The sequence below is a fragment of the Cetorhinus maximus genome, chromosome 8 (genome assembly GCF_964194155.1).
Source record: "Cetorhinus maximus chromosome 8, sCetMax3.hap1.1, whole genome shotgun sequence".
NCBI lineage: Eukaryota > Metazoa > Chordata > Chondrichthyes > Lamniformes > Cetorhinidae > Cetorhinus > Cetorhinus maximus.
In genome coordinates, this window is record NC_135886.1 from 30,802,111 (window position 1) to 30,828,972 (window position 26,862).

Consider the following 26,862-nt stretch of genomic DNA (forward strand, 5'->3'; position numbering starts at 1 on the left):
TCCCGCCTCCCAGCCTCTTCCCAAGGGGCCTGAAAAATTCAGCCCTTTGTAACAGGAGAAATGAAAAATGTTCTGTTTGAGCTTCAGAATTGATGCCATTGTAATCTCTCTTTGCTCTCCTGACCTGACCAGTACTATATTTTCAGAGAAAGGATCTGGCCATTTGTGCTGTGACAAACTGACACATATTCTTAACTGAATAGAGATCAATTTAAAATACCGAATACTTTCTACCAACAGCTTTATGATCATTCTAATCACTAAGATTAATGATGTTATTTTTAAATAAGCTGTTAAGGAGCTGTTTCTGCTCAGCTTTTATATTTAATTGCATTCTAGATAAATTGTTGTTCAGCTATTTCTCTGAATCTGTCAAGTTGCAGGTATTTAAATTCTTGACATACAATTAAAGTTGTTATTGATTTAATGATGAATTGTTACTGGCAAGCCTAGAGAAGATAGTGAATACCGCTCACCACATTGCAATAGCTGTAACAATTTTAAGCTCGAGTTAGTTTCTTTTTAAATACTTGGTTAGCCAAGCACTAGCTATTTTGTCAGCTCTTCACCTATGTTAAAAGTGAACTATCTTTTTGAATGTTGATGAGCAGATCGAAATAAAGCACTAAAACATCCACATAAAGAATTCTGATGTCACCAGGGTGAGGTGCAGACGCAGCGTATAGATCAGAGCTGCAGCCTCACACAGCATCCTTCATTGCTACAGACCTTAAGAGTACAGACAAGTTGTCCTTCTGGGCTGCCTGAGGACTCTCCGATGTACATTTTATTCAAGGTCTCAGTAAATCAGTAATTGTTCAAGGAGGAACGTGGTTTATTACGTGAAACACACACCAGTATAAACCTCAACAAATCTGATCTTAAGCTGACAGCTTATTTTCAAGCACTGCACTGACCACTCAAATATTTGTGCATGACACAAAAACAAATTTTATATCACCTTCGGTATACAGAATCTGAGTAAGCTTCCCAAAACAAAACAATACCCAACACACCAAATAACCCACAAATCCTGCAGCCGGCACTGGATACTCCATTGGCTAAAACACTCTCAATTCTGTTGTAATTATACACTTAAATTAAAGTTTAAAACATAAAATCTTAAATGAAAAATAAATCTCTTTTAATGGTGTCATACATCGATGCACGATTACTGCAAATTTGCCAGAGAACAATACTGCCTCTTGTATGTATATGCAGCATAATCATACCACAGATGCCATCTCTAAAGCAAATAAAATAAACATTGCTGCCCTGACATTTGCATAAATCATGCCATCCAAAGATACAGTCCATTTGTATGTAAGAGGCCATCTGGCGATATGCAAGTTTTTATCATTTTTAGAAACAGTACTTTGTAGCCATTCTTCTGTTAAACCACATGCACCAGCAATTGCCAGGTGCCTTTGAATATGTCAAGTCAAAACTGTAACTGAAAGATCAAGCTTTCATGCTCTTGGTGAAGAATGCCCTCCTATACTGTTGTGATGTCCCCCAGGCTTGTATAACCTGTCAAGACAAAAGCATACAAACATTAGTTGCACTTTTCACACGCAATTAGAACCTGTGGGTTAGAACAGAAACACAGTTTCTTTGAGCTGAGTCCTGGTCCGTTTATAGGAATAATTGATTTTATCAGTTTAGTTTGGGACCCAAAGCACTTACCTCACAACATGGGAGACAAAAGCAGAATCTCCCAGCTCAGTGTGCTGCTCAGCTATCCCGTGTCCTGCCAGTGGTGCTCACACCCATCTACTCATCTCACTCAGTTCTACAATTATACAAATCAAATGTCCAAAAGAACCCAGGCCTGGATTTTGGGACATTTCCCAGCTTCGCAATCCCGACCCGGGAATAAGTACCCCGGAAGTAGGGATTTTCATTCTGGAGTGGTGGGGTTCTCTGGGAGTCAGGCCCACCTCCCCCAGAACAAGTACAAAGGCAGCCGGATGCATGGCCTGCCTCTGTGCTCCGGCACAGTACCCAAGACTTAAAAAGAAGCAAGGAAACAAAATACAGCCCTCCAAACCACCCCCTCACCCCTAACCACATCCATACCACCTCAACCCCCTCACTCACCCCCATGGCCCTCATACCTCATGCCAACCTATGCCCCTCTACCCCCTCCCCATGGTCCTTTATAGCCCCATGTGAACTTAGTGCTAAATCATGCCAACCCACGTCTCCCCACCCTTACCCTTACACCCACCATGTCAACGCAACCAGTATCCACCATGGGCAGGCCTTGGGACCAATGCTGAGTTACATAAAGATCTAAGTGTCTATTGCAGACTTTATTTTAAAAAAACATTCTCATTCATAAAAAAACATTCTTTGCATTTACATTCTTCAACTACATCCTTATTAACAACAAATATTTCATTCAAGTGCTTAATCCCTTATAAAAACAAACATTGGAATTCATTGTCCCACTGCAAAGAGTCTATAACCACTTGGAGCTGTCAATCAAACTGTGAAATTGAAGGCACCCTACCGTGCTAATGGATGATTGTGAAATCAGACATGCAGCACTAGTTTAGTAATGGTAGCTCTCAGGCTTATGTCAACAAAGTGGAATAGCAAGCAATGAGTTTCTTTCAACGCTCCAAACATTTTTTCAAGATTTAAAAGGTCAGAGTTTTAAATGCCTTGAGGGCTTTACAGTTGCCTTTGACAGTTCAATTTGACCCTTTTGACAGTTGCTTCTGACAGTTCATTTTGACACTTCCGACAGTGCTAATGAATTTGACAGTTAGTGAGTTTATGCGCTTTTTATGCACTAAATTTAACAATCCCAAGGGGCACCTAACCTCCCCCAAAGGGCACCTGACCTCCCTCAGAGGTGTCCCAGGACTATATGCAAAGGGATCCCTGCCTCTCCAAAAGGGTATCCCATCTCGTCAAAGGACTCCACAGAGTTCAGGCCTGCTCTGACCAGGTCTAACCTGCGCACATCATGTTTAATACATTTGGGTCACCAAAATTGGAATGAGTGGAGGCAGCTGCTGTTTTATATAAGCAGCTCCCCCTGCAAAACGTGCAAATCCTGACTCAGACCCATTTCCGCCCCCACGGAAATGGTTGGTGCCATTTTCGGGGCGGTATTTCTGACTTTTGTCTTCTTCTGCCATTTTCTCAATGATGGAGAGACTCTCCATTGTTGCGAAAATCTAGGTCCCAGTGTCAATTGAGCCTGGCCATGTTATGAGTTATTGATCTAATGTGAGGAGGGGGAATTGTGGGATAGAGGAGGAAAACAGAGGGAGGGAGGAAAACAGAGGGAGGGAGGAAGGAGTAATAAAGGAAGGGAGAAAGCAAGAGAGGAGAAAAAGTTTGTGCGTTGTGTGTGTGTAAGAAAGAGAAGGCATTTTCCATATAATTTATTCTAGCTATTTTTCACCGTGAGCTATCGGTTCTCTTCTACTCTTCCCCCCCCGCGGAACACCACCATCCCCCCAACCCCCACCCGAACACCAGCCCCAGTTAAATGTGCAAACAGACAAACTGATTAGGTGTTTCCAAATTTTCAGTAATTGTATTTTGTGAAATACACATCAGTAAAAAGGATTACAAAATTTGCTCATCAGCTGAATAGCGTATTTCAAATCAAATCAAAATACATTAACTAGTTCATCAATGGGTGTGTTATGAATGTGAGGCTTTATAAGATAGCTACGTTTTAAACTGTCTTCTTTAATTCAGGGTAAAATGGGGTAGTAGAGAGTGGCATGTATTGGCATGCAGAACTCCTCCTAATTCTGCTCAGTGATAAGCCTGTGCAATCTGTTGCCACGGGGACATGGGGCCCAGTCAAGCCCTACTGAAAGCAAAATGCCAACTTTTAACATCTCGAGACAAAAGGCAGCTGTGGTGTTACTGCTGCCAAACTTACTGACTCAGAGACCCTGGACAAAGAGAGTCACAGTGAGAGAGAGAGAGAGATAGGGAAACAGCAAGGGAAAAGGCTCTTCTCTGTTAATCACAAGGCAGAATGCTGGTGGGAGCTCATTCTCGGGTTGAAGAGACGGGACTGTAAGAGATCTAAGGTCACTGGAAGATTCGCCCTGGCTTAGTCTGAAGCAGGATTCACTGGGGTGGGCCTGGCTGGTGGAAGTCAGTTCGGGGATTCTCAGAAGATTGAGGAAAATTACTTTTGATGGACACTGGACGTTACAACTCAGTGAAACGGAAGAAGCGACCCTGTTAGAAGCTGGTAGTAACCCGCAGTTACCTGTCTCAGCTCTTAGGCACCAAACAATTATATCTGTCAGGCTAAATATTAAACAGTGAACATCAAGTTTAAAGTGCCAAAATTTATTGGGAATTAAGCATTCTATTTAGTTTGTTTTCCTTAAAATTTATTACACTTTAAACAGACTATTTATGGATCAAAAATTAAAGTTCTCTTCAAAACAAAAACCAAAAGCCATTTTCCCAATGCAGTGAAAAACAGACTGACCCCAAAACACTGAATGCGCCTTCCCCGTGAGACACCTTCCATGCAATTATAATATGTCTTGTATTTGTGGTCTGGAATATATTGCTTAAAAGAGTGATGGAAACAGATTCAATTGTGACTTTCAAAATGGCTGGATATATATTTCAAATGGAAACTCTGCAGGGCCATGTGGAAACGGAGCAAATTAGATAGCTCTTTGAAAGAGCTGGCACCTACATGATGAACTGAATGGCCTCCTGTGCTGTATGATTCTATTCTACTAGCAGCCAGATTGAAATAAGCTGACTGGGGAACAAACCTGGGAAACTTCCTTCAGCGTGGTTCAGCTACCTACTGAACCTTTGAGGGAATCTTTAAATGGATTATTGGACAGTACATTGGTGCAAATTCAATGGTTTTCAAAAATATAAAGCCAGAACAGAAGTGAAATAACCAATTTTCCTCACACACGACTCTGTTCTCACCTTTGGCTCATCGCTGTCCAGGAGAAGCTCTTCCTCAGCTTCATTCATCTCCTCAGCAGGGTCATAGGTATAAACAGGCAGTAACTGATGTCGCAGCTTGTCCAACCTCAGAAAAAGGCGGGAAATAAAGAATCCATAATCAAACACAAAGTGGCTTTTCTGCTATAATAAATAATGACTTTTCTGCTGCTGTGTTGCTTACAAATTCTTAAGAAAAAGCAATAGGTAACAATAGATGTATTCTTACTTAGCCAGTCAAATACAAGAAAAGTCAAGACTATAATGTTGAAAATCCAATTTTTTAAAAAAGGTGCAAATTCACATGGCAGCTTAGCTGCTAAACACTTTGTCCAATATGGAAATGAGTCACACATACTAAAAAAGAGCCAGGTTCAATCTTCAGTTTGTGCCCAGTTAGCTGGTTACAATGATAGGCTGTTACAATTGTGATCCTTCAAATGAGGAGAGAGAAGAAAAAAAATCCAGCTAGAGGTTCCCATTTCTAAGCACCATCCAGAGACAGTTGTTGGATGAATACTTGTGCAGGGAGGACCATGATCAGCTATGTTTCTCCATGACAGCTTCTTTTTATTTTTCCCACCATAAAAATGTCTGGGCCATTTTACTATGTTAAACGTCCTACATTATTGCAAGATGTTGTTGCACCCCTCCCTCTCACACAGTGACAATACAACCTGCTGGCACTCAACTCCCCCTGCTCACACATCAAGGTCACTTGGATGCATTGTCAGAGACTGACCAGCTTACTGTCTTCCAACAGGTATTTGAGGCATTCAAGAGGGCATTAGATGATTATTTGAATAGAAACAAGGTGCAGGGGTACGGGGAAAAGGCAGGGCAATGGCACTGGAGAGCCGGTGCAGACACGATGGGCCAAATGGCCTCCTTCTGTGCTGTTGAGATTCTGTGGAACCTGATGCAGTGTCCTCAGGAGAGGTAGAGGGAGGATATTTGGAGAGAAGGAAAGCATTACACTGGTGTGGATAAAGATTACATTGGGCTTACACATGTATTTGTCTCACTAAATGAAATGTAACCAATGTTCTCTTCCCATTCCATTTGCTGAAGAATACAATGTGTTCTGCAATATAAATGCAGCGATATGACTAATATTTTTACAATGGGATCATCTATGATAGTATAATAAAATGGGTACAACTATATGTAGGGTTATCCCTCTCCCCTTAATCACTTAGTTTTCAAAAATATCCTGGTAGGAAACTAAAAATTAGTTCCACATGACTTAAATATTAACAGCTGCTTTATTTAATTTTCTCAGTGAACAGTCAACATTAATAAGCTTGTACATTTTTTTTCCTCCCCGGGAATAACATAGTACAAATGTATGTTATCGTCTATAGCTGAATCACAAGGTCATTCAATTTAATTAGTCTAAGTCACTTGATCTGCAACATCTCGGTTGCAGTTCTTTCAATAGCAAGAAACTATTTCTGCTGGTTGCAGAGTTTATGATTAGGGGACACAGCCTGAACTTAGAGCCTTATCATTCAGGAATGAAGAAACACAGACAATGTGTTCTGCAATATAAATGCAGCGATATGACTAATATTTTTACAATGGGATCATCTATGATAGTGTAATAAAATGGGTACAACCATATGTAGGCTTATCCCTCTCCCCTTAATCACTTAGGTTTCAAAAATATCCTGGTAGGAAACTAACAATTAGTTCCGCATGACTTATATATTAACAGCTGCTTTATTTAATTTTCTCAGTGAACAGTCAACATTAGTGTGTGGTAGAAGTTTGAAACTCTTTTGCAAAAGGCAGTCAATGCTAATTTTGTTAATTTTAAATCCGAGATTGATGGAATTTTGATAATCAAAGATATTAAGAAATATGGGGCAAAGACGAGTTTATGGAGTTAGGTTGCAATTGATGGGTTAAATAGCCTACTTCTGTTCCTACCTTAAAACCATGGTCATTGCCATTTTTCATTTAGTATTTCTTTCCCTACACTTCCTCTCACCTTTTACAATATTTCCCCTTCTCTCCTGAAAGTGCTGATCCTATTAAGCAGAATTCCATACATGTCAGCCCCCTTAGGATAACATTCATTATGAATTCTGATCAAAACAATACCGAAAATGAAGCTTGAGGTGTATATTAAAGTCCTCTGATTCCCAGAATAATACACTTTACAATACATACGGCATTACTGTACTTAGCAGTATGTTCGCTGGCTAACAAATGGAAATTGGCCTCAAAACAGACAACAACTCTGTCTTCAAGTGGCAAGCTGAGGTATAATTATGTTTATTCATTTGTGCGTTATTATGTTTCATATTTCCTGGAAACATCCTATTTATGAAGTATTTATAAACTGTTACATCCCTTTGAACTACATCAAGATATATTAAAAAAAAATCACATACATTTACTAGATACGGAAGTAAAATAAATTAATGAGCCCAACTATATTTAAATGCAGAACAGAAATGCTGTGCTGTTTAGTTACACAAGATTGGTATCAATTACCTGCGTCTCTTCCGAATATACATCACCTGATTAAACAAAAAAAAGTGATTCAGTAAAGACAGGGTTTAATATATTTTTAAAAATTTGTCTAATAAATATATGCAACAGTGCACAAAAGGTAATGTATTAATGATCACAGATACGAGGAAGTCTGCTACATGCATAGCTTCAGAATAAATACTGCCATTCCACATTTGCTAATCATATTCCTTAGCACTGAGCTAAAAGACTGAGATGAGGCAGGTGGAATGGCAGGAGACTAGTACATGCTAGTTGGGCCAAATAGCCTGGTTCACTGTCTGTCTGATTTTTCATAATTATATAAGTTTATTAACTCCTTTTTATTTCCAAGCAAAGTTTAATATCCAGAACACTCAATCCTCAAATAGCAATTATACTAGAATATCCTCAATAATCTGCTGAGGTATATGAAGAATCTGTTTTGGCCAAGAGAGAAAAGAAGAAAATTTCATAAATCCTTCAAAATCCAAGGGGCTTTTGAGCAACAGTCCAGGATGTTACATTTACCAATATTGACTGAACCATTCAACATTCAGTATAACAGTATTATATTTTTTGTCATATTTTCAAGACGTTTCACACATTGTGGTACAAACTCAGAAGTCTCACAAAGTCAAAACTATAGTGTAATTGTGCAAATAATAAATGTGCTTTACCATAGCAACTGTGAATCCGACTAACGTCAGAAGAAAGAAAGGCACTAGAACAAATCCCGCAACTGCATTACTTTTGTCAACAGGAGGCACGGTCGTTGAAGAGTTATTCATTGCCAAATGTATCTTGCACTAGAATAATGTTCATCTGCAGTAGAATCATACGTTTTCATTCACAAGATTTTTGAGAACGGAGATCTCAGTCTTACTGGGATGGTGGACCTTTTGGTTTCACTGAGATGATGCATCAAAACCCACAGGTAAGTCATTCTAGTTAGTCTTCATTTCTCCGTTTATAGCCATACTTGGAAGTTTCACACCTGTGTGTCTAAAATAAAGGACAAAACAGGTAAAAATAAAAGACAAATTAAAGGTTCCAGTCAACATCCATAAGGGAGTGACACACTATTTGTAACACAACAGTTTAGAACCTAGTGTAACAGGATTCACTATGTTGCAGCAAAGGTAATTCAAAGTGAAACATTAATAAACTCCAGTTACAAATTCATCCCCTGTAATAGGTGAATATTTAGATCCAGTAATTGCGACATCAAATAATGTGGATGTATTTTTAAAATCTAGAAGAGAAGGGAGAAAATATATAAAAATACATTTAGTTACTCTAACGCTTAACAAGCTGGCGCACAATGTCAACAACGACTATATGTTTATATAGTGTAATTGATAGTGTGTAAGCTGTCCTTGGTGTATATAGAAAATGTGCACTGAACCAAGAGAGATTGAGGAGGCATGATCAGCTAGTATGGGGCCAGGAAAAGGGTTTGCTGGCTAGGAGTTGAGTGGGAAGTAGATGGAGAGAGCTGGAGGGGAGCCTCAAAACGTGATGAGCTTGAAGAAGGCAGAGGAGATAGGGGAAAGACTTGTAAAGACATGTGATTCAGGGCTAGAATACATGAGAGACTAGGATGCTAGGACTTAGAAGCACAGGGAAGGAGGACAGGAGAGGCAGCTATATGGATGTAATCTTGATGATGGAGAAATTCATAAACTCCTTGCACTTGATAATTCAAGTGTTTGTGCAGAGGAGGAGGGAGTTTAACGAGATGGACGAATAGCCTGAGGGTTATCCTCGCCATCCAGGTTAACTCTGGAAAAGTGTGTAATTTTGGCTGAGGTCAGAGATAATACCTGACACGTTCAAGCCAAACCTGACGATGCATGGCTTGGCCAGTTGTGTATTAGGTATGCTTGAGTTTATATCCGTGAGATTTGAAGGAGCAAAGGTGGGAGCTATGTTAGTGGAATAACAGTGGTGGAAAACAGTGAAATATTTACTAGCAGCAAAAACAAAAATAGGAGGTGGTGACACACTTAAGTAGAACAACCGTGCTAGAGAAGTCCTTTTGTGTGGAGGGCTAGTAACAGGAAATAGATTGAGGTTGTAAGGACCCTAGGGTGAGTTTTTTTCTCAGGACTGGAGGCCAAAATTCTTCAACCATTCTCCAATTCCTTAAATGCAGCAGAACAGAATCCTCATAAACCTCATCTCCTGACCCGCCAAAGTATCAGATCAGGGTTAGTTAATTTTAATAATTCCAGTGAGGTGGGAGCAGCAAGAGCGGCAAGGAAGATAAAACATGGAAAGGCATGTGCCAATGTTGACGATTGCTCCCTTTTTTTTGTGTGTGTCAGCTGTAGCTCAGTTGATAGCACACTCACCTCTGATTCACAAGGTTCTGGGTTCAAGTCCTACTCCAGGGCCTGAGCACAAAATCAAGGCTGACACTCCAATGCAGTACTGAGGGAGCACTGCACTGTCTGAGGTGCTGTTTTTCAGATGAGATGTTCAACTATGGCCCCATCTGCCTGCTCAGGCAGATGTAAAAGATCCAATGGCACTATTTTGAAGATGAGCAGGGCAGTTCTCCCTGGTGTTCTAGCCGATACTTATCCCTCACTCAACATTATGAAAAAACATCACCTGATTGTTATCACACTGCTGAGCGCATATTGATTGCCTGGTTTCCTACATTACAACAGTGATGACAGTTCAAAAAGCACTTCATTGGCTGTAGAGCATTTTGAAATCTCCAGTAGTTGAGGAAAGCACTACCTAAATGTAAGTCTTAATTCTTTCTTTATAAAACAATCAATTTCATGGCACCTGCATACCTGGAGCATTTGGGGCAAAAAAACAGATCCCCATTTGGAGCCCATTGGGCTGAATTTTCCGTTCGGCGGGCAGGCGGAGCTGAACTAATCGCGGGCCGTGCCGCCATTTTGCGCGGGCGGGCCAATTAAGGCCCACTCAGTGCATTTTACACTCCTGTGGAGAGCGGGCCTTTTAAAATTGCGGTGGATGTGTACAGACCACCAGTTCCAATGGGGAACCGACAGTCTGTATAACAAAAGGCCAGGCAGCCTCCTTTAGGCTGATCATCATGGCCAGCTCCAGGTTGCACTGCAGGGGGTCTGCACAGCAGGCTCTGGTAGAGGGAAGGCCAGAGGAGGAGGGCAGGCTGCAGGGTAGGCCAGCGGGGGGGGGGGGGCCAATGCGCCCCTCGCTTCTCTGATGACTGCCTTGCTGCCCTTGTTGAGGAGGTGGCAGCACATCGAGAGGTCCTGTTTCCCCAGGATGGGAGGAAGAGGGACCCCCATGTGACAAAGCGGGCCTGGCAGGAGGTGGCGGAAGTGGTCAGCTCCAGGGGTGTTGTGTGGCGAACATGGACCCAGTGCCACAAGCGCTTCAATGATTTGTTGCGCTCTGGAAGGGCGAGTACCACGTTGGCCTTGGCCATTTAACCCAGCAGGTAGCCTTAGCCTTTGAGCCCTCCCACCCCCCGTCTTAGTGTCTTTACTGCATTGGGCATTTGGCACACGCTGGGTGGGCACACAGATAGTGACCATGCTTACATCAGCCTTAGTGGTTGATGAGAAGATGGGTTCTCCCCGCACCATGTGTTCGTCTTTGTCGCACTTGAGTAGTCTGGGGGCAACCTGCAGGAGTTCTGAGTGTGGATGGGAATAAAGTCCACATTGTTACCATGGCTGAGGGTGTCTCCTTTGTGCTACATTTGTATGTTTCACAGACATATGAGTGTTTGAGCGGACATTGATGTTTCTGTACTAAGCCCTTAGTTGCAGCTGATGAGGTGGAAGATGTAGCACCTAAGTGCTGTGTATGGATGCGCCAGGCAATGCTGGTCCTGCTGATCCATGTGTGTGGAGCTAGCTGAAGGTTCATTGGATTAAAGTCTCCCGGATGTCCCTGCCTCCTTGGTGTAGTTGCGAGTCAGCGTGCTGCCCCTCATCATTGCGCTTCCTCATCCTCTGAGGCACTGCTGGAGTCATCGTGTGCAGCCACATCCATTGCGTCAAGGTCTTCATCATCCACTGCGTCCCCCCTTTCCAGCGCAAGATTGTGCAGAGCGCAGCATGCAACCACTATCATCGAGACACGATCTGGGGGGTAGTGGAGTGCGCCCCCTGAGCGATCCAGGCATCGGAAGCGCATCTTGAGAAGACCAATGGCTCTCTCCACCACAGCCCGTGTGGAGGCGTGGCTCCTATTGTAGCACTGCTCAGCCTCTGTTCTTGGATAGCGGAGAGGCGTCATGAGCCACCTTCTGAGGGGATAGCCCTTGTCACTCACCAACCATCCATCAAGCCAAGCCGGAGCACTGAAGAGCCTCAGCACCAGGGAGTGTCTGAGGATGTAGGCATCGTGGGAGCTGCCTGGGTACCTTGCACAAACTTGCAGAATCTGCATCCTGTGATCACACACTATCTGCACGTTCATGGAGTGGAAGCCCTTCCTGTTGACAAAGGCACCGGGCTCACCTACTGGCGTCTTGATGGCTACATTTGTGCAGTCTATAGTACCCTGGACGCGGGGGAAGCCAGCAATGGCCGCGAACCTCTGGCTCGCTGTGTCTGGCTTGCCTGGTCCCAACGGAAGTGGATGAAGGTCAATGCACGTCTGAACAGAGCATCTGTAACCTGCTTGACACAAGTGTGGACAGCTGATTGGGAGACACCGCAAAGATCACCCACTGAGCCCTGGAAGGAGCCAGAGGCATAGAAGTGGAGGGTAACTGTGACCTTCAGAGCTGCTGGTATGGGGTGTCCGCCCACATAGTTAGGGGAGATCTCAGGACCAATCATCTGACAGATATAGTTGATTGTTTCCCTTGACAGTCGGAGCCTCCTTCGGCACTGCACCTCAGTCATAGTGAGGTAACGGCTTTGCCGCCTGTATACCCTGGCAGCAGGATAGTGGCGTCTTCTGCGGCCCCTTCCACCTTGGACAACCTCTTGGCCCTGCGCCCCTTATGCCTGCGCCTGTCCTCCCAAAGGTGACTCCCCTGGAGGCTGAATGTCCACTCCTGGCCTCCTCCTTATTCTAGCCCTCCCTTCCTCCTCAGAGGAGCTGCCTCCAGTGGAGATGTCAGAACCCATACCCAGGCTAAATGGAGGCCTCTGGAAAGCTGCAGGCCCGATAAAGATTCCTGACTGCAGAGTGCTGAGCTGAAGCTTCAAAGTACAGAGAAAGCTGCTGGAATTCGTTCTGAACTGCTACAGATCACACAGGCAAGTTTAAAATACTTGCTGCAATAAATACTTCACATAAAACATTGACAACCCCACTGAGGCCACATATCCCACCCGTGGATGAGTTTTGTTTAAAAGTCACTTACCCGCCTGCCCGTTGGGCCTGTGCGCCGAGCCGAAGATCGCACGGGCTCCTCAAAATCGGCGTCAATTGCCGAGTTAAGGGCCTTAACAAGCCCTTTAATTAATGGCGGGCGCACATTGCACTTCATTGCACGCCCGCCCAGCTAAATATCGCGATGGCGCGCGATGACGTCGGGACACTCGCAGGGGGCACGTCACCCAGGAAATTCTGCCCATTAACTGGATGGCAGTAACTTTCTGGTGTCCAGGCCACTGGGTGCTCAGGAGGCAGGAAACAGGAATGATGACATGGGTATGATAGCTGTCACTGAGACCTCGCCTAATAATGCAAGATCAAATTCCACCATGGTAGTTGGAAGAGTTCTTCAAAATACTGGAAACAAAAAGCTGTCATCCTCTGGCCTCATCAGAATAAATCAAGTGAACCCCAAGCACCAATCGCCGTACCGGGGCCTTATGAATTTTGGCCAATGTCAAGGTCCAGAAGTAATTCGGGGTATTGAGGGGATGGCAGTCAGAAGGGTGTGAACTTTCAACTCTACAAAATACTGATATTTTCCAACTTTTGGGGCCTTTTTGAGCAGCATCCACTTGTCCTTTTAACTATTACTGATTTAGGCTGCTGAAGACCTGGAACTGCCTGTTGGAGCTTTTGCATCTCAGATCGGACACAAGCCTCTGCATGGTTTTAAGTGGAAAAGTTACTTTCCTATAGAGATCCTACTTAATTTCCTTGCAAATGATGTTCTTCATTTGCAAACCTTCAGCAAGTGTGGAGGTGGGGGAAATCACAGACTGAAAAGAACATACCAATAAGGAGAGAATAAGGTAACAGGGCACTTAGAAAATCGTAATATAATTAAGCACAGTTAACAGATTTATGAAAGGAAAATTGTATTTACAAATCTGTTAGAGTTTTTGAGGATCTAACTAATAGGTTGTATAAGGGGGAAATCAGTGGATGTCGCACATTTGGATGTACAGAAAGCCACACAAAAGCACATTACACAAAATTAGGGATGGGATGTTTTGTGCCCACTGGCGTCGAGTATGTTTGGTGGCTTGAGTGGATAATGTAATGTGATCGGTTTCACGACAGCGTGAAACCAGTTTGCGATCGTCCGCTCAGCCTGCCGACGGCAGGCCACCTTCTCTGCCATCAGATGTCGGGAACCTCAGTGTAACATATCTGCATATCATTATTAGGCCCACCCGCTGGAATCGTTCCCCCGCCCCGCTGGATCGTCTGCCCATGTCAGTGGGAAAACATGCCAGTTTAGAACACGTCTTGACAAGTGTGACGTGCAGAAGCTGGGACTTACCCGCCAGTGCCTTTCTCACATCGCGGACATCCGATGAGCAGAAGATGCTGGATCCCGACAGCAATGACACACTGGAGGAATGTCCATGGCATGCTGGAAGGGGGGGGGGAGGGGAAGGTATGCAAAGCAGGTGGAAGGGACGCGAAGGTGGGGGGGAAGGAACGCGAAGGGGGGGCAAGGGACGTGAAGGGGTGAAGGGGTTCAGGGGGGGAAGTGGTGCGGAAGGGGGTGGGGGGGGGAAGTGGTGGAGATGTGCAGGTGAACGTGCACAGAAGGGGTTGGATAGGTCCATGTCTGCCTCCTGGGGAGCGAACTGAGGGTGGGCGTGGTATGGAGGAAGGATGAGAATGACTGAGGGCAGAGAGAGGTGGTAGGGTGGGAGGGTGAGGTTCGATAGAAGGGATGGCGAGGGTATTTGGCGGGGGCCGGAGGCAGACAAGGATTCTGGGGATGGGAAGGAGGTGGTCCGGGAGGTGAATGTGGATGGGGGTAGGATTGTCCGGAAGGAAGGGAACGTGCATGTTCACCTGGACATCCTCAAAGGAAAAGGGTTGTGGCTGGTAGGTCATGGAGGGGAGGTGAAAGGTGATGCTAGGGGGGTCAGCTGTAATGGGGGAAAGGAAATGTCTGAATGGGGGGAGAGGAAAAGACGGGACATTGCACAACGAACCGAATCCAGACCATGCTTGCTAAATCAAAAGTGAAACTAGAGTCGTGATGGCACGCTTCTCAAAGTGAGTGAGGGGACTAATGTGGGCCACTCCAACTCCGGTCTGATGTGAGCAGGCTTCTCCTGAATGAAAACAGATGGGGAGTGTGAGCAGGACACATGGCACCTCATGGAATGTTTGTGTGGTGAGCGGAGCCATGGACATTATGAGGACGCGAGTTCGAGAGGATATGAGCCTGATGGAGATGTGAGGGTGTGTGTTAGAGTTAGTGGTTTTGTCCCTTGAGGTGTGAAATCCCTTGGATGTGTGATGGGTTTGTGAATGTGTGAGTTGAGATTCATGAGAAGAGCAAGTTACCCTGGCTGAACAGATGAGACCATTCATCCTCTTTCTGCATTGAGATAAAAGCAAAAAACTGCGGATGCTGGAAATCCAAAACAAAAATAAAAATACCCGGAAAAACTCAGCAGGTCTGGCAGCATCTGCGGAAAGGAACACAGTTAACGTTTCGAATCTGTATGACTCTTCAACAGAACTAAGTAAAAATAGAAAAGTGGTGAAAAGAGGACACCCGCATGGGCCCCAGCTATGCCTGTCTCTTTATGAGGTATGTGGAACATTCCTTGTTCCAGTCCTATTCCAGCCCCCTCCCACAACTCTTTCTCCGGTACATCGATGATTGCTTCGGTGCTGCTTCATGCTCTCGTCTGGACCTGGAAAAATTCATTAATTTTGCTTCCAATTTCCACCCCTCCATCATTTTCACATGGTCCATCTCTGACACTTCCCTTCCCTTCCTTGACCTCTCTGTCTCAATTTCTGGTGATAGACCGTCCACCAATATTCATTACAAGCCTACCGACTCCCACAGCTACCTCGACTACAGCTCCTCACACCCCGCTTCCTGTAAGGACTCCATCCCATTCTCTCAGTTCCTTTGCCTCCATCGCATGTGTTCTGATGATGCCACTTTCAAAAACAGTTCCTCTGACATGTCCTCCTTCTTCCTTAACCGAGGTTTTCCATCCACGGTGGTAGACAGGGCCCTCAACCGTGTCCGGCCCATCTCCCGCACATCCGCCCTCACACCTTCCTCTCCCTCCCAGAACCATGAAAGGGTCCCCCTTGTCCTCACTTATCACCCCACCAGCCTCCGCATTCAAAGGATCATCCTCCGCCATTTCCGCCAACTCCAGCCTGATGCCACCACCAAACACATCCTCCCTTCACCCCCCTTGGTGGCATTCTGGTCCACTCCTCCATCACCCCCTACACCTCAACCCCCTCCCACAGCACCTTCCCATGCAACCGCAGAAGGTGCAACACCTGCCCCTTTACTTCCCCTCTCCTCACCGTCCAAGGGTCCAAACACTCCTTTCAAATGAAGCAGCATTTCAATTGCACTTCCCTCAATTTAGCCTGCTGCATTCGTTGCTCCCAATGCGGTTTCCCCTACATTGGAGAGACCAAACGCAGACTGGGTGACCGCTTTGCAGAACACCTTCGGTCTGTCCGCAAGCATGACCCAGACCTCCCTGTCGCTTGCCATTTCAACACTCCATCCTACTCTCATGCCCACATGTCCCTCCTTGGCCTGCTGCATTGTTCCAGTGAAGCTCAACGCAATCTGGAGGAACAGCACCTCATCTTCTGACTAGGCACTTTGCAGCCTTCCGGACTGAATATTGAGTTCAACAATTTTAGATCATGAACTCTCTCCTCCATCCCCACCCCCTTTCTGATCCCCTTTTTTTCCCCAATAATTTATATATATTTTTCTTTTCCCACCATTATTTTTAAATGTATTTCCATCCATTGTTTTACCTCTACCTTTTAACCTATTTCAATCCCTTCCCTTCACCCCACTCCACCCCCACTACGGCTATCTGTACCTTGCTTGTCCTGCTTTCTACCCTTAATTAGCACATTCCTTAGATAATATCACCACCTTCAACACCTCTTTGCCCTTTTGTCTATGACATCTTTTGGCTATCTCCACCTATCACTGGCCCTCTATCCAGCTCTTTCTCCATTGGGTGGCTGTCCTCTTTTGCAGGGCATTGGCGCTGACCACCACCTGCCATGCAGGATTGGTGATGCCACTGCCCATCCTCCGGCCAGAGCATGGGTAGAGGACATCACAGCAGGCCCCAACGGCGTACAAATGGCATTCCAGTGACGCGTCATTAAACCTGGGGGCTGCAGTCTTTTTGCCTTTCGTGGACATATTCCCTGCAATGGTCGTGGGCTGGAAGCACTAGATGTGTGCATACGGCTGGACTCCCGGGAATGCTTGAGTAATGCAGCGTGAAAACCCGCCATCGTGGCCGGCGGGTAAAACGTTGTTGTACCTGCCCACTACCGCACTGAGTGCAAATCAGGAACGATTCCACCCTAGGACTTCTGCTACTGGGGTAATACATGAGCATGGATTGAGGATTGGTTAATGGACAGAAAACAAAGAGTGGGGATAAGCAGGACATTGTCAAGTTGGCAGGCTGTAAGGCGTCACAAGGTTCAGTACTTGGGCCTCAGCTATTTACAATGTATATTAATGACTTGGATGAGGGACTGAGTGTAACGTATCCAAGTTTGCTGATGATACAAAATTAGGTGGGAAAGTAAGCGATGAGCAGGAGGCAAAGAGGCTGCAGAGGATTAAATATACAGGTTGGATTAGTAGTAGTTCAAAGATGTGACGTAAAATGTAGCAATGTGCGAATTTATCCACTTTAGTAGGAAAAATTAAAAAAGCAGAATATTTTTTGAATTGTGAGAGGTGGGAAATGTTTACATTCAGAAGGAGCTTGGTGTCCTTGTATGCGGATCACAGAAAGTTAACACGCAGGTACAGCAAGCAATTAGGAAATCGAATGGTATGTTCGCTTTTGTTACCAAGGGATTAGAATATAAGAATAAAAAAGTCTTATTACAATGGTGAGGGCACAACTAGCATACTATGTACAATTTTAGCAGCCTTATCTAAGGAATGGCATACTTGCCTTAGAGGGAGCGCAATGAAGGTTCACTAAGCTGGTTCCTCGGAAGAGGGAATTGTCCTACGAGGAGATATTGAGTAGACTGGGCCTATATTCCTTGGAGTTTAGAAGAAAGGTGAAAGGTGATCTAATTGAAACAATTAGAATTCTTAAGTGGCTTGACAGGGTAAATGCTGAGAAAATGTTTTCCCTGACTGGGGAATCTAGAACACAGGGTCACAGGCCAGCACTTTATGGCCCCACCATTGGTGGGCATTGTCAGGGGCAGGACGGGAAAATCTGGAGAGCTATTGACTTTAATGGCTCCCCAAGTTTTCCCGTCTCACTCGTGATAATGCCTGCTGGTGCCGAGGCCAGAAAATCCCGGCCACAGTCTCAGAATAAGGGCTCGGCCATTTAGGCCTCAGATGAGGAGAAATTTCTTCACTCAGAGTTGTGAATCTTTGGAATTCTCCACCCAAGAGCTGTGGATGCTCAGTCGTTGAGTATATTCAAGACAGGGGTCAACAGATTTCTGGGTACTAAGGGAATTAAGGAATATAAGGATAGGGGTGGGAAAATGAAGTTGAAGGAGAAGCTCAGCCATGATTTGACTGTGTGGCGGGGCAGGCTCGAAGGGTCAAATGGCTTACCTCTCTTCTCACAATGAACACACAAGCTACTTAAAATGTTTTCAATCTAGCACTATTTTGATATTTGGCTGCTGATCATGATGCTGTATGCACATATTTTGAATGTAATTAGAATGGCTTTTTTTCTACTTTATAACAACGAAGGTTTGTTCTCACAGTTCACTTGCAAGGGCCATTGAAAACTATTCAAGTGGGAGTGTCTCCTGGCAACATAGTCTGAGATCCCCTTCAATTTTTGCATCTACATGGGAATAGTGTACGTGAAGCTGTACGGCTCCCATTCTTTGATGCAGCAAGTCACCAGACTGCGAACATATCACCTGACCACTTCGATTGAGGGTATTTGACAAGAGACTGTGTCATTTTAATAAGGATACTGAATTGCTTGACTGAAAGAACAAATACATTCAATGTGATAGCACACACAATGGTTACTTGCTAAATAAGTGGACCAGTGCTTTCTATATTTAAAAGTATGTGAAAACTGGCAACATTTAGTGCATAATTTTTCAATCACAGGAAAATACAGTTAAGTGAGCTTAGATTTCACTCAAAAAGCAGAATATTCCACAGGTTATCTGACCCTCCTAATGTAATTACATAAACATTATCTCGATCAGCAGCCTGCCACTGAATCTTCACTTAGGTTTTCGAACACAATGTCAACCCAGAAAGCTAGTAAGATCTGACCGACAACTTCAAAGAAGCTGACACAGGCCCCAAAAATCTAACAACTGAAGAAGAGCTGCAACTTATGGAAAAAGTAATAGGAAGCAAGCCTGAAAAAAATAACTTGCATTTACATAGTATCTTTAATTATCTTAGGACATCCAAAGTTTTTTGGAAGTGTAGTCACCATTGTAATGCAGATAAACATGGCAGCCAATGTGCCCTCAACAAGGTCCCACAAACAATAATGAGATAAATGACAAATACAATGAACATCATGCTACACAAATTGTTACTTGAAAAATAAATCTGAATGATGTCGGTTGAGGGATACATGTTGGTTGAGATGACAAGACAATTCCCCTGTTCTTCTTCGAATAGCATCATACAAATTGTTATGTCCATTTGAAAGGACATTTTGGCATTAGTTTTGCGTCTCATCTGAAAGATGGCACCTCTGATAGTGCAGCACGCCCTCCGTACTGCACTGCAGTATCAGCCCAAACATACGCTCAAGTCTCTGGAGTGGAATTTAACCCGCAACGTTCTGATGCAGAGGTGAGTGCTACCGCTAACCAATTAAGTGTGATGTCCAAAACACTGTTGCGTTAAATTTATAAAAGTATTGCTCACCTGTCATTGTTGACCCACATTGGCTCCGTGTTCACAATGCCTCAGATTTAAAATCGTCATGTTTAAACCCATTTGTGGGTTCATTGTTCAATATGTCTGAAACTTCCTCCAGTCTTACAACCCTATCTTCTGAACTCTCTGTTCACCTGAAATTTGCCTTTGCACTATCAGTGGTAGCTGTGCCTTCAGCTGTGTAGTCCCTGTGCTTAAAGCCCATTTCTGACTAAGCTTCTGCTTATCCTTGCTAATATCTCCTTATTTGGTTCACGGTCCACTTTTGTTTTTGATTATGTTTCTGTGAAACGCTTTGGGATGTTATTCTATGTTAAGGTGCAAAATAAAGACAAGTTATTGTAATTGGCAAGACTTTAATAACCACATTGCACAGCACAGTTATCATTGCCTGCATGACTATCTTTCAGGAGTTTACTGGAACAAGCTACACAACTTCCTGAATTATTGTCAAACAACATTGCTCAAATTTCATTAAACCGTAGGGAGATTTCCTAAGAAATGGCCTTCCGTTAAGTAGTACTTTAAGAACAGAAATGAATAAAAATGAGGTTTCTTTAAAATCAAATTTACAACCAGGGATGGGGCTTGCTATTGATAATCAAAATCTGTAATGGTGATGCATGGCATTTTGCATAATGGATAGTCTTTACAATAGTAAACACAAAGACCCAGATTTTGTGGTCAATGGTGAAAAAGCAGCATTGGCTGTTCATAAGAACATAAGAACTAGGAGCAGGAGTAGGCAATTCAGCCCCTCGAGCCTGTCCCGTCATTCAATACGATCATGGCTAATCTCATTTCGGCCTCAACTCCAATTTGCCGCCCTCTCCCCATGACTTTTCAACCCGTTACTAATTAAAAATCTATCTCCTCCTTAAATTTATTCAGCATCCCGGCATCCACTGCACTCTGAGATAGTGAATTCCACAGATACACGACCCTTTGAGAAAAGTAATTCCTCTTCATCTATGATTTAAATCTACCACCCCTTAGACTAAAACTATGGCCTCTCATTCTAGAATGTCCCACAAGGGGAAACATCTGCTCTACGTCTACTTTGTCCATCCCCTTTAGCATCTTATATACCTCAATTAGATCTCCTCTCATCCTTCTAAACTCTAGCGAGTATAGGCCTAAACAGCTCAATCTCTCCTCATAAGACAAGCCCCGCATCTCTGGAATCAATCTAGTGACCTCCTCTGAACTGCTTCCAATGCAACTACATCCTTCCTCAAGTAAGGGAACCAAAACTGTGCACAGTCCTCCAGTGTGGTCTCACCAATGCCTTGTACAGTTGCAACAACACTTCCCTATTTTTATACTCTATTCCTTTAGCAATATATGCCAAAATCCCATTTGCCTTCCTTATTACCGGCTGTACCTGCATACTAGCTTTCAGTGATTCATGCACGAGGACACCCAGATCCCTCTGCACTGAAGCATTATGAAGTTTCTCTCCATTTAAATAATAAGTGGCCTTTTTATTCTTCTGATCAAAATGGATAACCTCACACTTATCCAAGTTAAACTCCATCTGCCAAATTTTGGCCAATTCACCTAACCTGTCCATATTCATTTGTAAATTTTTTATTTCTTTATTGCAACTTACTTTCCCATGACACTTGGTGTCATCTGCAAATTTAGCTATAGTACCTTCTATCTCTGAATCCAATTCATTAATATAGATTGTAAATAGTTGGGGCCCAAGGACCAAACCCTGTGGCACCCCACTAGTTACAGCTTTCCATCCAGAAAAAGACCCATTTATCCTGACTCTCTGCTTTCTGTTGGTTTGCCAATCCTCCATCCCAGCTAATATATTACCCCTAACTCTGAGTGATCTTATCTTGTGTATTAATCTTTTGTGTGGCACCTTATCAAAGGCCTTCTGGAAGTCCAGATATACTACATCTACAGGGTCCCCATTATCCACTTTGCTTGTCACATCTTCAAAGAACTCTAGCAAATTAGTCAAATATGGTTTACTCTTCATAAAACCATGCTGACTCTGATGGATTGCATTTTGACTTTCCAAATGCCCCACTACTACTTCCTTAATAATGGATTCCAACAATTTCCCACCGACAGACGTTAAACTAACTGGTCTATAGTTTCTTACTTTCTGCCTCCCCTCCTTTTTGAATAAGGGTGTTACATTAGCATTTTTCCAATCCACTGGAACCTTTCCAGAATCCAGGGAATTTTGAAATATTATAACCAATGCATCCACTATCTCCACTACCACTTCCTTTAAGACCCTGCGATGTAGGCCATCAAGTCCTGGGGACTTGTCACCGTTTAATCCCAATAGTTTGCTCAGTACTTTTTCTCTAGTGATAGTGATTGTTCGAAGTTCCTCCTTCTCTATACCATCTGCACTACCTGCTACTATTGGGGTGGTGCTAGTGTCCTCCACCGTGAAAACCGAGGCAAAATATTGATTAAGCGTCTCTGCCATTTCTGATTTCCCCACTATTAACACCCCAGTCTCATTCTCCAAGGGACCAACATTCACTTTAGCTACTCTCTTTCCCTTTACATACTTGTAGAAGCTTTTGCTATCAGTTTTTTACTTTTTGTGCTAGTTTTCTTTCATAATTTACCGTTTCTCTTTTTATTATTTTTTTCGTAACCCTTTGTTGATCTTTAAAAGTTTCCCAATCTTCCAGCCTGCCACTGGCCTTTGCAATTTGGTATGCCTTAGTTTTTGCCTTTATGTTATCTTTAACTTCCTTGCTTAGCCATGGATGCTTTTTCCCCCTCATACCATCTTTCTTCCTCTTTGGAATACATTTTACTTGGGAGGAATTGAGTATCTCCTTAAATATCTGCCACTGTTCATCCACTGTCCTACCTTGTAGTCTTCCTGCCCAGTCCACAAGGGCCAAATCTGCCCTCATGCCTATGTAGTTACCTTTGTTTAACTCCAGAACACTAGTGTGGGGCTCAAATTTCTCACTCTCAAACTGAACTTGAAATTCTAGCATGCTATGATCACTCTTCCCTAGAGGATCCTTTACTATGAGATCATTAATTAATTCCATCTCATTACACGAAACCAAATCCAGAATAGCCTGCTCCCTGGTTGGTTTCACAACATCTTGCTCCAAGAAACAATCTCTGATACACTATGAATTCTCTCTCGAGGCTACCCTTGCCAATTTGATTAGTCCAGTCTATATGCATATTAAAATCACCCATGATTATTGCCGTGCCTTTCTTACATGCTCTCAGTATTTCCTGGTTTATACTGTGCCCTACTGCTGAACTACTGTTTGGGGACCAGTAGATTACTCCCACCAGGGACTTCTTTCCCTTGCTATTTCTTATTTCTACACAGACTGACTCTACGGCTTGCTCTTCAGTGCCTATATCGTTCCTCACTACAGCACTGATCTCTTCCTTTACTAACGAAGCTACGCCACCTCCTTTGCTTTCTTGCCTATCCTTCCAAAACACTGAGTACCCTTGGATATTCAACTCCCAAACCTGTTCCCCACGTCTCAGTAATCACCACCAAATCATACCTATTTATCTCTATTTGCGCTGTTAACTCAGTTTTATTTCGAATGCTACGCGCTTTCAGATACAAAGCCTTTAAGTTTGCCCTATTGTCAATTTTCCCTACTCATATATGATTCTTTGGTGCAATGTGGCGTTCACACCCTTCCTTTCAATGAGATCACCTAATATTCTTCTAAACTCCAGAGAATATAGGCACATAGATAGAAAGAGGGATGCGGCCCTGCAGTCAGAATTTAGGTAGATGGGTAGAAAGTTAGCAAGCAGGGCCTCAAATATAGTAATCTCCAGATTACTCCCAGTGCCACATGTGAGTACAGATATAGGAGGATAAGACAGATTAATGTGTGGCTGGAAAGATGGTGCAGGAGGGAAGGATTTAGATTCATGGGACATTGGGATTGGCTCTGGGGGAGATGGGATTTGAACTAACCGATGGGTTGCACCTGAACAGGGCTGGGTCTGAGTTCCTTGCTGGGTTAGACCCCAGCTGGAATATTGAGTACAGTTCTGGATGCCACATTTTAGGAAGGATGTGAAGGCATTGAAGAAAGTGCATAAGAGGTTTATGAGAATGGTTCCAGGGATGAGAAACTTCAGTTACGAAGATAGGTTGGACTCTTTTCCTTGGAGAAAACAAGACTTGAGAGGAGATTTGATAGCACAGTTCAAAATAGTGAGGGGTCTGGGCAGTAGATAGTGAGAAACGGTTCCCACTCATGAAAGGATCAAGAACGAGAGGGCACAGATTTAAAATAATTGGCAAAAGAAGCAAAAGTGATATCAGAAAAAACTTTTTCACGCTGTAAGTGGTTAGCGTCTGGAATGCACTACCTGGAAATGTGGTGGAGGCAGGTTCAATCGAGGCATTCAAGGGGGAATTAGATGATCATTTGAAAGGAAGAATGTGCAGGGTTACAGGGAGAAGACAGGAGAATGACACTAGGTGAAATGCTCATTTGGAGAGCTGGTGCAGACACGATAGGCCGAATGGCCTCCTTCTTTGCTGTAACGATTCTGTGAAAATTCTGTGGTACTACTCAAATCTCTTTATGGAACTCTCTCATCCCAGGAATCAATTAAATAGTAAATATTGTCACCACATGGCCTCAACTGGAATACTCTGCAATTTCTTCAATGTTGGCCATGAGTAAAGATCAACAAAGCATTCACAAACCCTCAAAAAATCTCACTTCAATCTTTCTTTCGCTCCACAAGTCTAATCATATCTATAGACACCAACTTAGCATCTATACGGTTGTGTGATGCCATTCAGATTTAACTGAATGATCATCACAAAATCATATGCCTCTTGGAAACTCTGCCATACAAATGTGAAATTAAAGATGCCATAGTTTAGGAGAACAGAACTGGTAGTTATGAAATTAGCTGGTTAACAGAGCAATAACAGCTATGGTACTGATCCTACATTTAAAAATACTCAGAACACTTACCTACCAGGTACACATCATGGTACAATTCTTCATCATGTTCCTTCCATTTACATTCTTGAAAAAAATCAGTAAACGTTTCCTAGTTCTGTACAGAGCTCCATGGACATCATATAAAACAACTCAGCAACTAAGAGGCAGTGGCTCCTCCGCATGATCTCAAGGTGGGTCCTACAAGCATTATTGACGATCTAACTTACATGACAATAAGTCCTGTGAACCTGCATTCCTTTCCAGGTACAATTTTCTGCCTTAATTTTCCTGGTAGGAGACCCAACACACATCAGGATGTTCTTTCTATTTTGATCCATTAAGATTGTTTGGGTTTCTGATAAAATGAAGCCCTGAAATAATCACCGGATGCATTGAGAGACACCAGGAGCGAGAGAGGAGTTGGTCCTGGCAAACGCTGCAGCAGAGGCTTCTCGGGGGCCCCACTAGACTGCAGTCAGGTCGCTTAGTGCAACAGGTTAGCGCCGTTTCAGCGTTTTCCTTTACGGTGGGCAGCCGGCTCTCAATACCAGGAAGTCAGTGCACCTTCAGCGAGATTACACATCAACACCAGGACACTGCATTTCACAAAACCCTTGCCAAGTCAAGCAGCCCATCCCCTTCACCCATCTCCTCGGCAGCTTATACAGCACACCCATCCCAACCCTCTCACCTCCACTCTGATCGTCCCTGCTTCACAGCGGAAACAAAATCCCCCTCCACAGCCTTTCAACTGATTGACAGATAATCCGCCCACTGAGACACTGGGCACGGAGGCGACTTGTCCGCCAATCGGAAAAATCAAAGGCGTTGCTACTGAGAGGAAGACTTGCAGCGACCGTGTTGGGCAAGAGGGGGAGACAGAAGTAAATGACACAAAGGGCATCAGCATTAGAGCATCACTCCAATTAACAGGGTTGTCAACATCGAGGAATTAGGAGCGACATTTATAAACACAAATAGGAAGATAGCCCTTATTTAAACAACTGTAGCTCGGTTTATTTACAAAAGTGAAACAATGGAAATGTACTGCGGATTAGCCAAATTAAAAAGGAGAAATTATGGTTTATAGCCTGATTTTTCTGAACTCAGGCCGCTGGTGTGGAGCCTTCCTCGCTGGCCACTTGTACATCATGGAAAATACGCCTGCTTTTTTAATCAATACGTGCCTTTCATCAGGAAGGAACCCACACCGGTAAAGTGAACTCAAAAAATTGACCCCGCGCCACTTCTGATACAGCGAGTTAATCTACTTTGCTGCTTTGGAGATAAGAAGATCACAGTGAATGCTGGCAATCAGAAACAAAAATAGAAAAAGCTGCCAGTTCATCAGAGGTAAAGCCAAAGCATCAAGCTGACTTTGCTAGTTAGATGTTGGCTGCTTTGCTGTGTATTTCCAGCATTATCTGCATATTTTATGATTGGCAATATATTTAATATATATATATTTATTTTCTATTGTAAGTGATAGACATCAAAGACACAATATATTGTTAAACCAAAATGAATACTGTAAGTCCTTACAAATAAGACACTTGACAGGTTAAATATTAAAATATTGATTATTGTATTTTTTTATTTTGGAAATGGGTTAGGTAAACCAGCCAACTTAATGATCCTTCTCAATCATTGCCCCTCTGGATGATCCTGTTCCAGTAAAAAAAACATTCTCTTCCTGTTACTTTCCCAGTGATTTGTTCTGTCACTCAGGTTGAAGGTGAATGTGTTTCTTTTCTGTATGGCTCCAGTCGTCATTGTAACAAGTAAGGCAAGAACACAAAGTTTTTACCCTCAGTTTTTACTCACTCATTTCACACAAAAAAAACACTGTGCGTTTTTTGACTTCTGGATTATGAAGGGCATAACCTTAATGCTGTCATTCAAATTTGGATGCAGTTGGGCAATCACCCCAGTACTTATCTTGTCAACTGTCCATTTTTCTCTAAAAATGTGCAAGGTCTTGTCAGGTAGGAAGTACCAGAAGAAATCTGTGTTGCAGGCATTAAAAATGTCAAATGACTTATACAATGGGAAAATCATCATCCCACCACAACACCTAAATCCACAACTGCTTCACAGTACAATACTGTGACATTTATTCTCCCTTTCAACCTACCATCAGTGGCTTTGAAATCTTCCATGCCAAGTTGCTGGGATAGGATG

General features: G+C 43.5%; 1 protein-coding gene across 4 annotated transcripts; it reads right to left on the reverse strand.

Annotated features, from left to right (window-relative positions):
- Positions 1-927: 927 nt before the first annotated feature.
- On the reverse strand, positions 928-25,512 carry smim29 (small integral membrane protein 29). Of its 4 annotated transcripts, none has more exons than XM_078546651.1 (5): positions 25,373-25,512; positions 8,142-8,466; positions 7,465-7,490; positions 4,945-5,050; positions 928-1,530 (listed from the first exon to the last, which is right to left on the reverse strand). In XM_078546651.1, the coding sequence occupies exons 2-5, from the start codon at positions 8,250-8,252 to the stop codon at positions 1,462-1,464; spliced, it is 312 nt and encodes a 103-aa protein (XP_078402777.1). In that variant the 5' UTR covers positions 8,253-8,466; positions 25,373-25,512; the 3' UTR covers positions 928-1,461. The 4 variants fall into 4 exon arrangements, with proteins under 4 accessions (XP_078402777.1, XP_078402778.1, XP_078402780.1 ...); XM_078546652.1 differs by lacking the exon at positions 25,373-25,512 and adding an exon at positions 25,066-25,331; XM_078546654.1 differs by lacking the exon at positions 25,373-25,512 and adding an exon at positions 24,909-24,930.
- Between the last annotated feature and the right edge of the window lie 1,350 nt (positions 25,513-26,862).

What these genes read in the sequence shown, in the direction of transcription:
- smim29 (XM_078546651.1), bottom strand. Translation starts at nt 8,252, where the DNA reads ATGAATAACTCTTCAACGACCGTGCCTCCTGTTGACAAAAGTAATGCA. An exon ending in TCGGATTCACAGTTGCTATG is followed by an intron (nt 7,491 to 8,141) that starts GTAAAGCACATT and finishes TTGTTTAATCAG; the next exon opens with GTGATGTATATTCGGAAGAG. An exon ending in TGGACAGCGATGAGCCAAAG is followed by an intron (nt 1,531 to 4,944) that starts GTGAGAACAGAG and finishes TTGTCTTGACAG; the next exon opens with GTTATACAAGCCTGGGGGAC.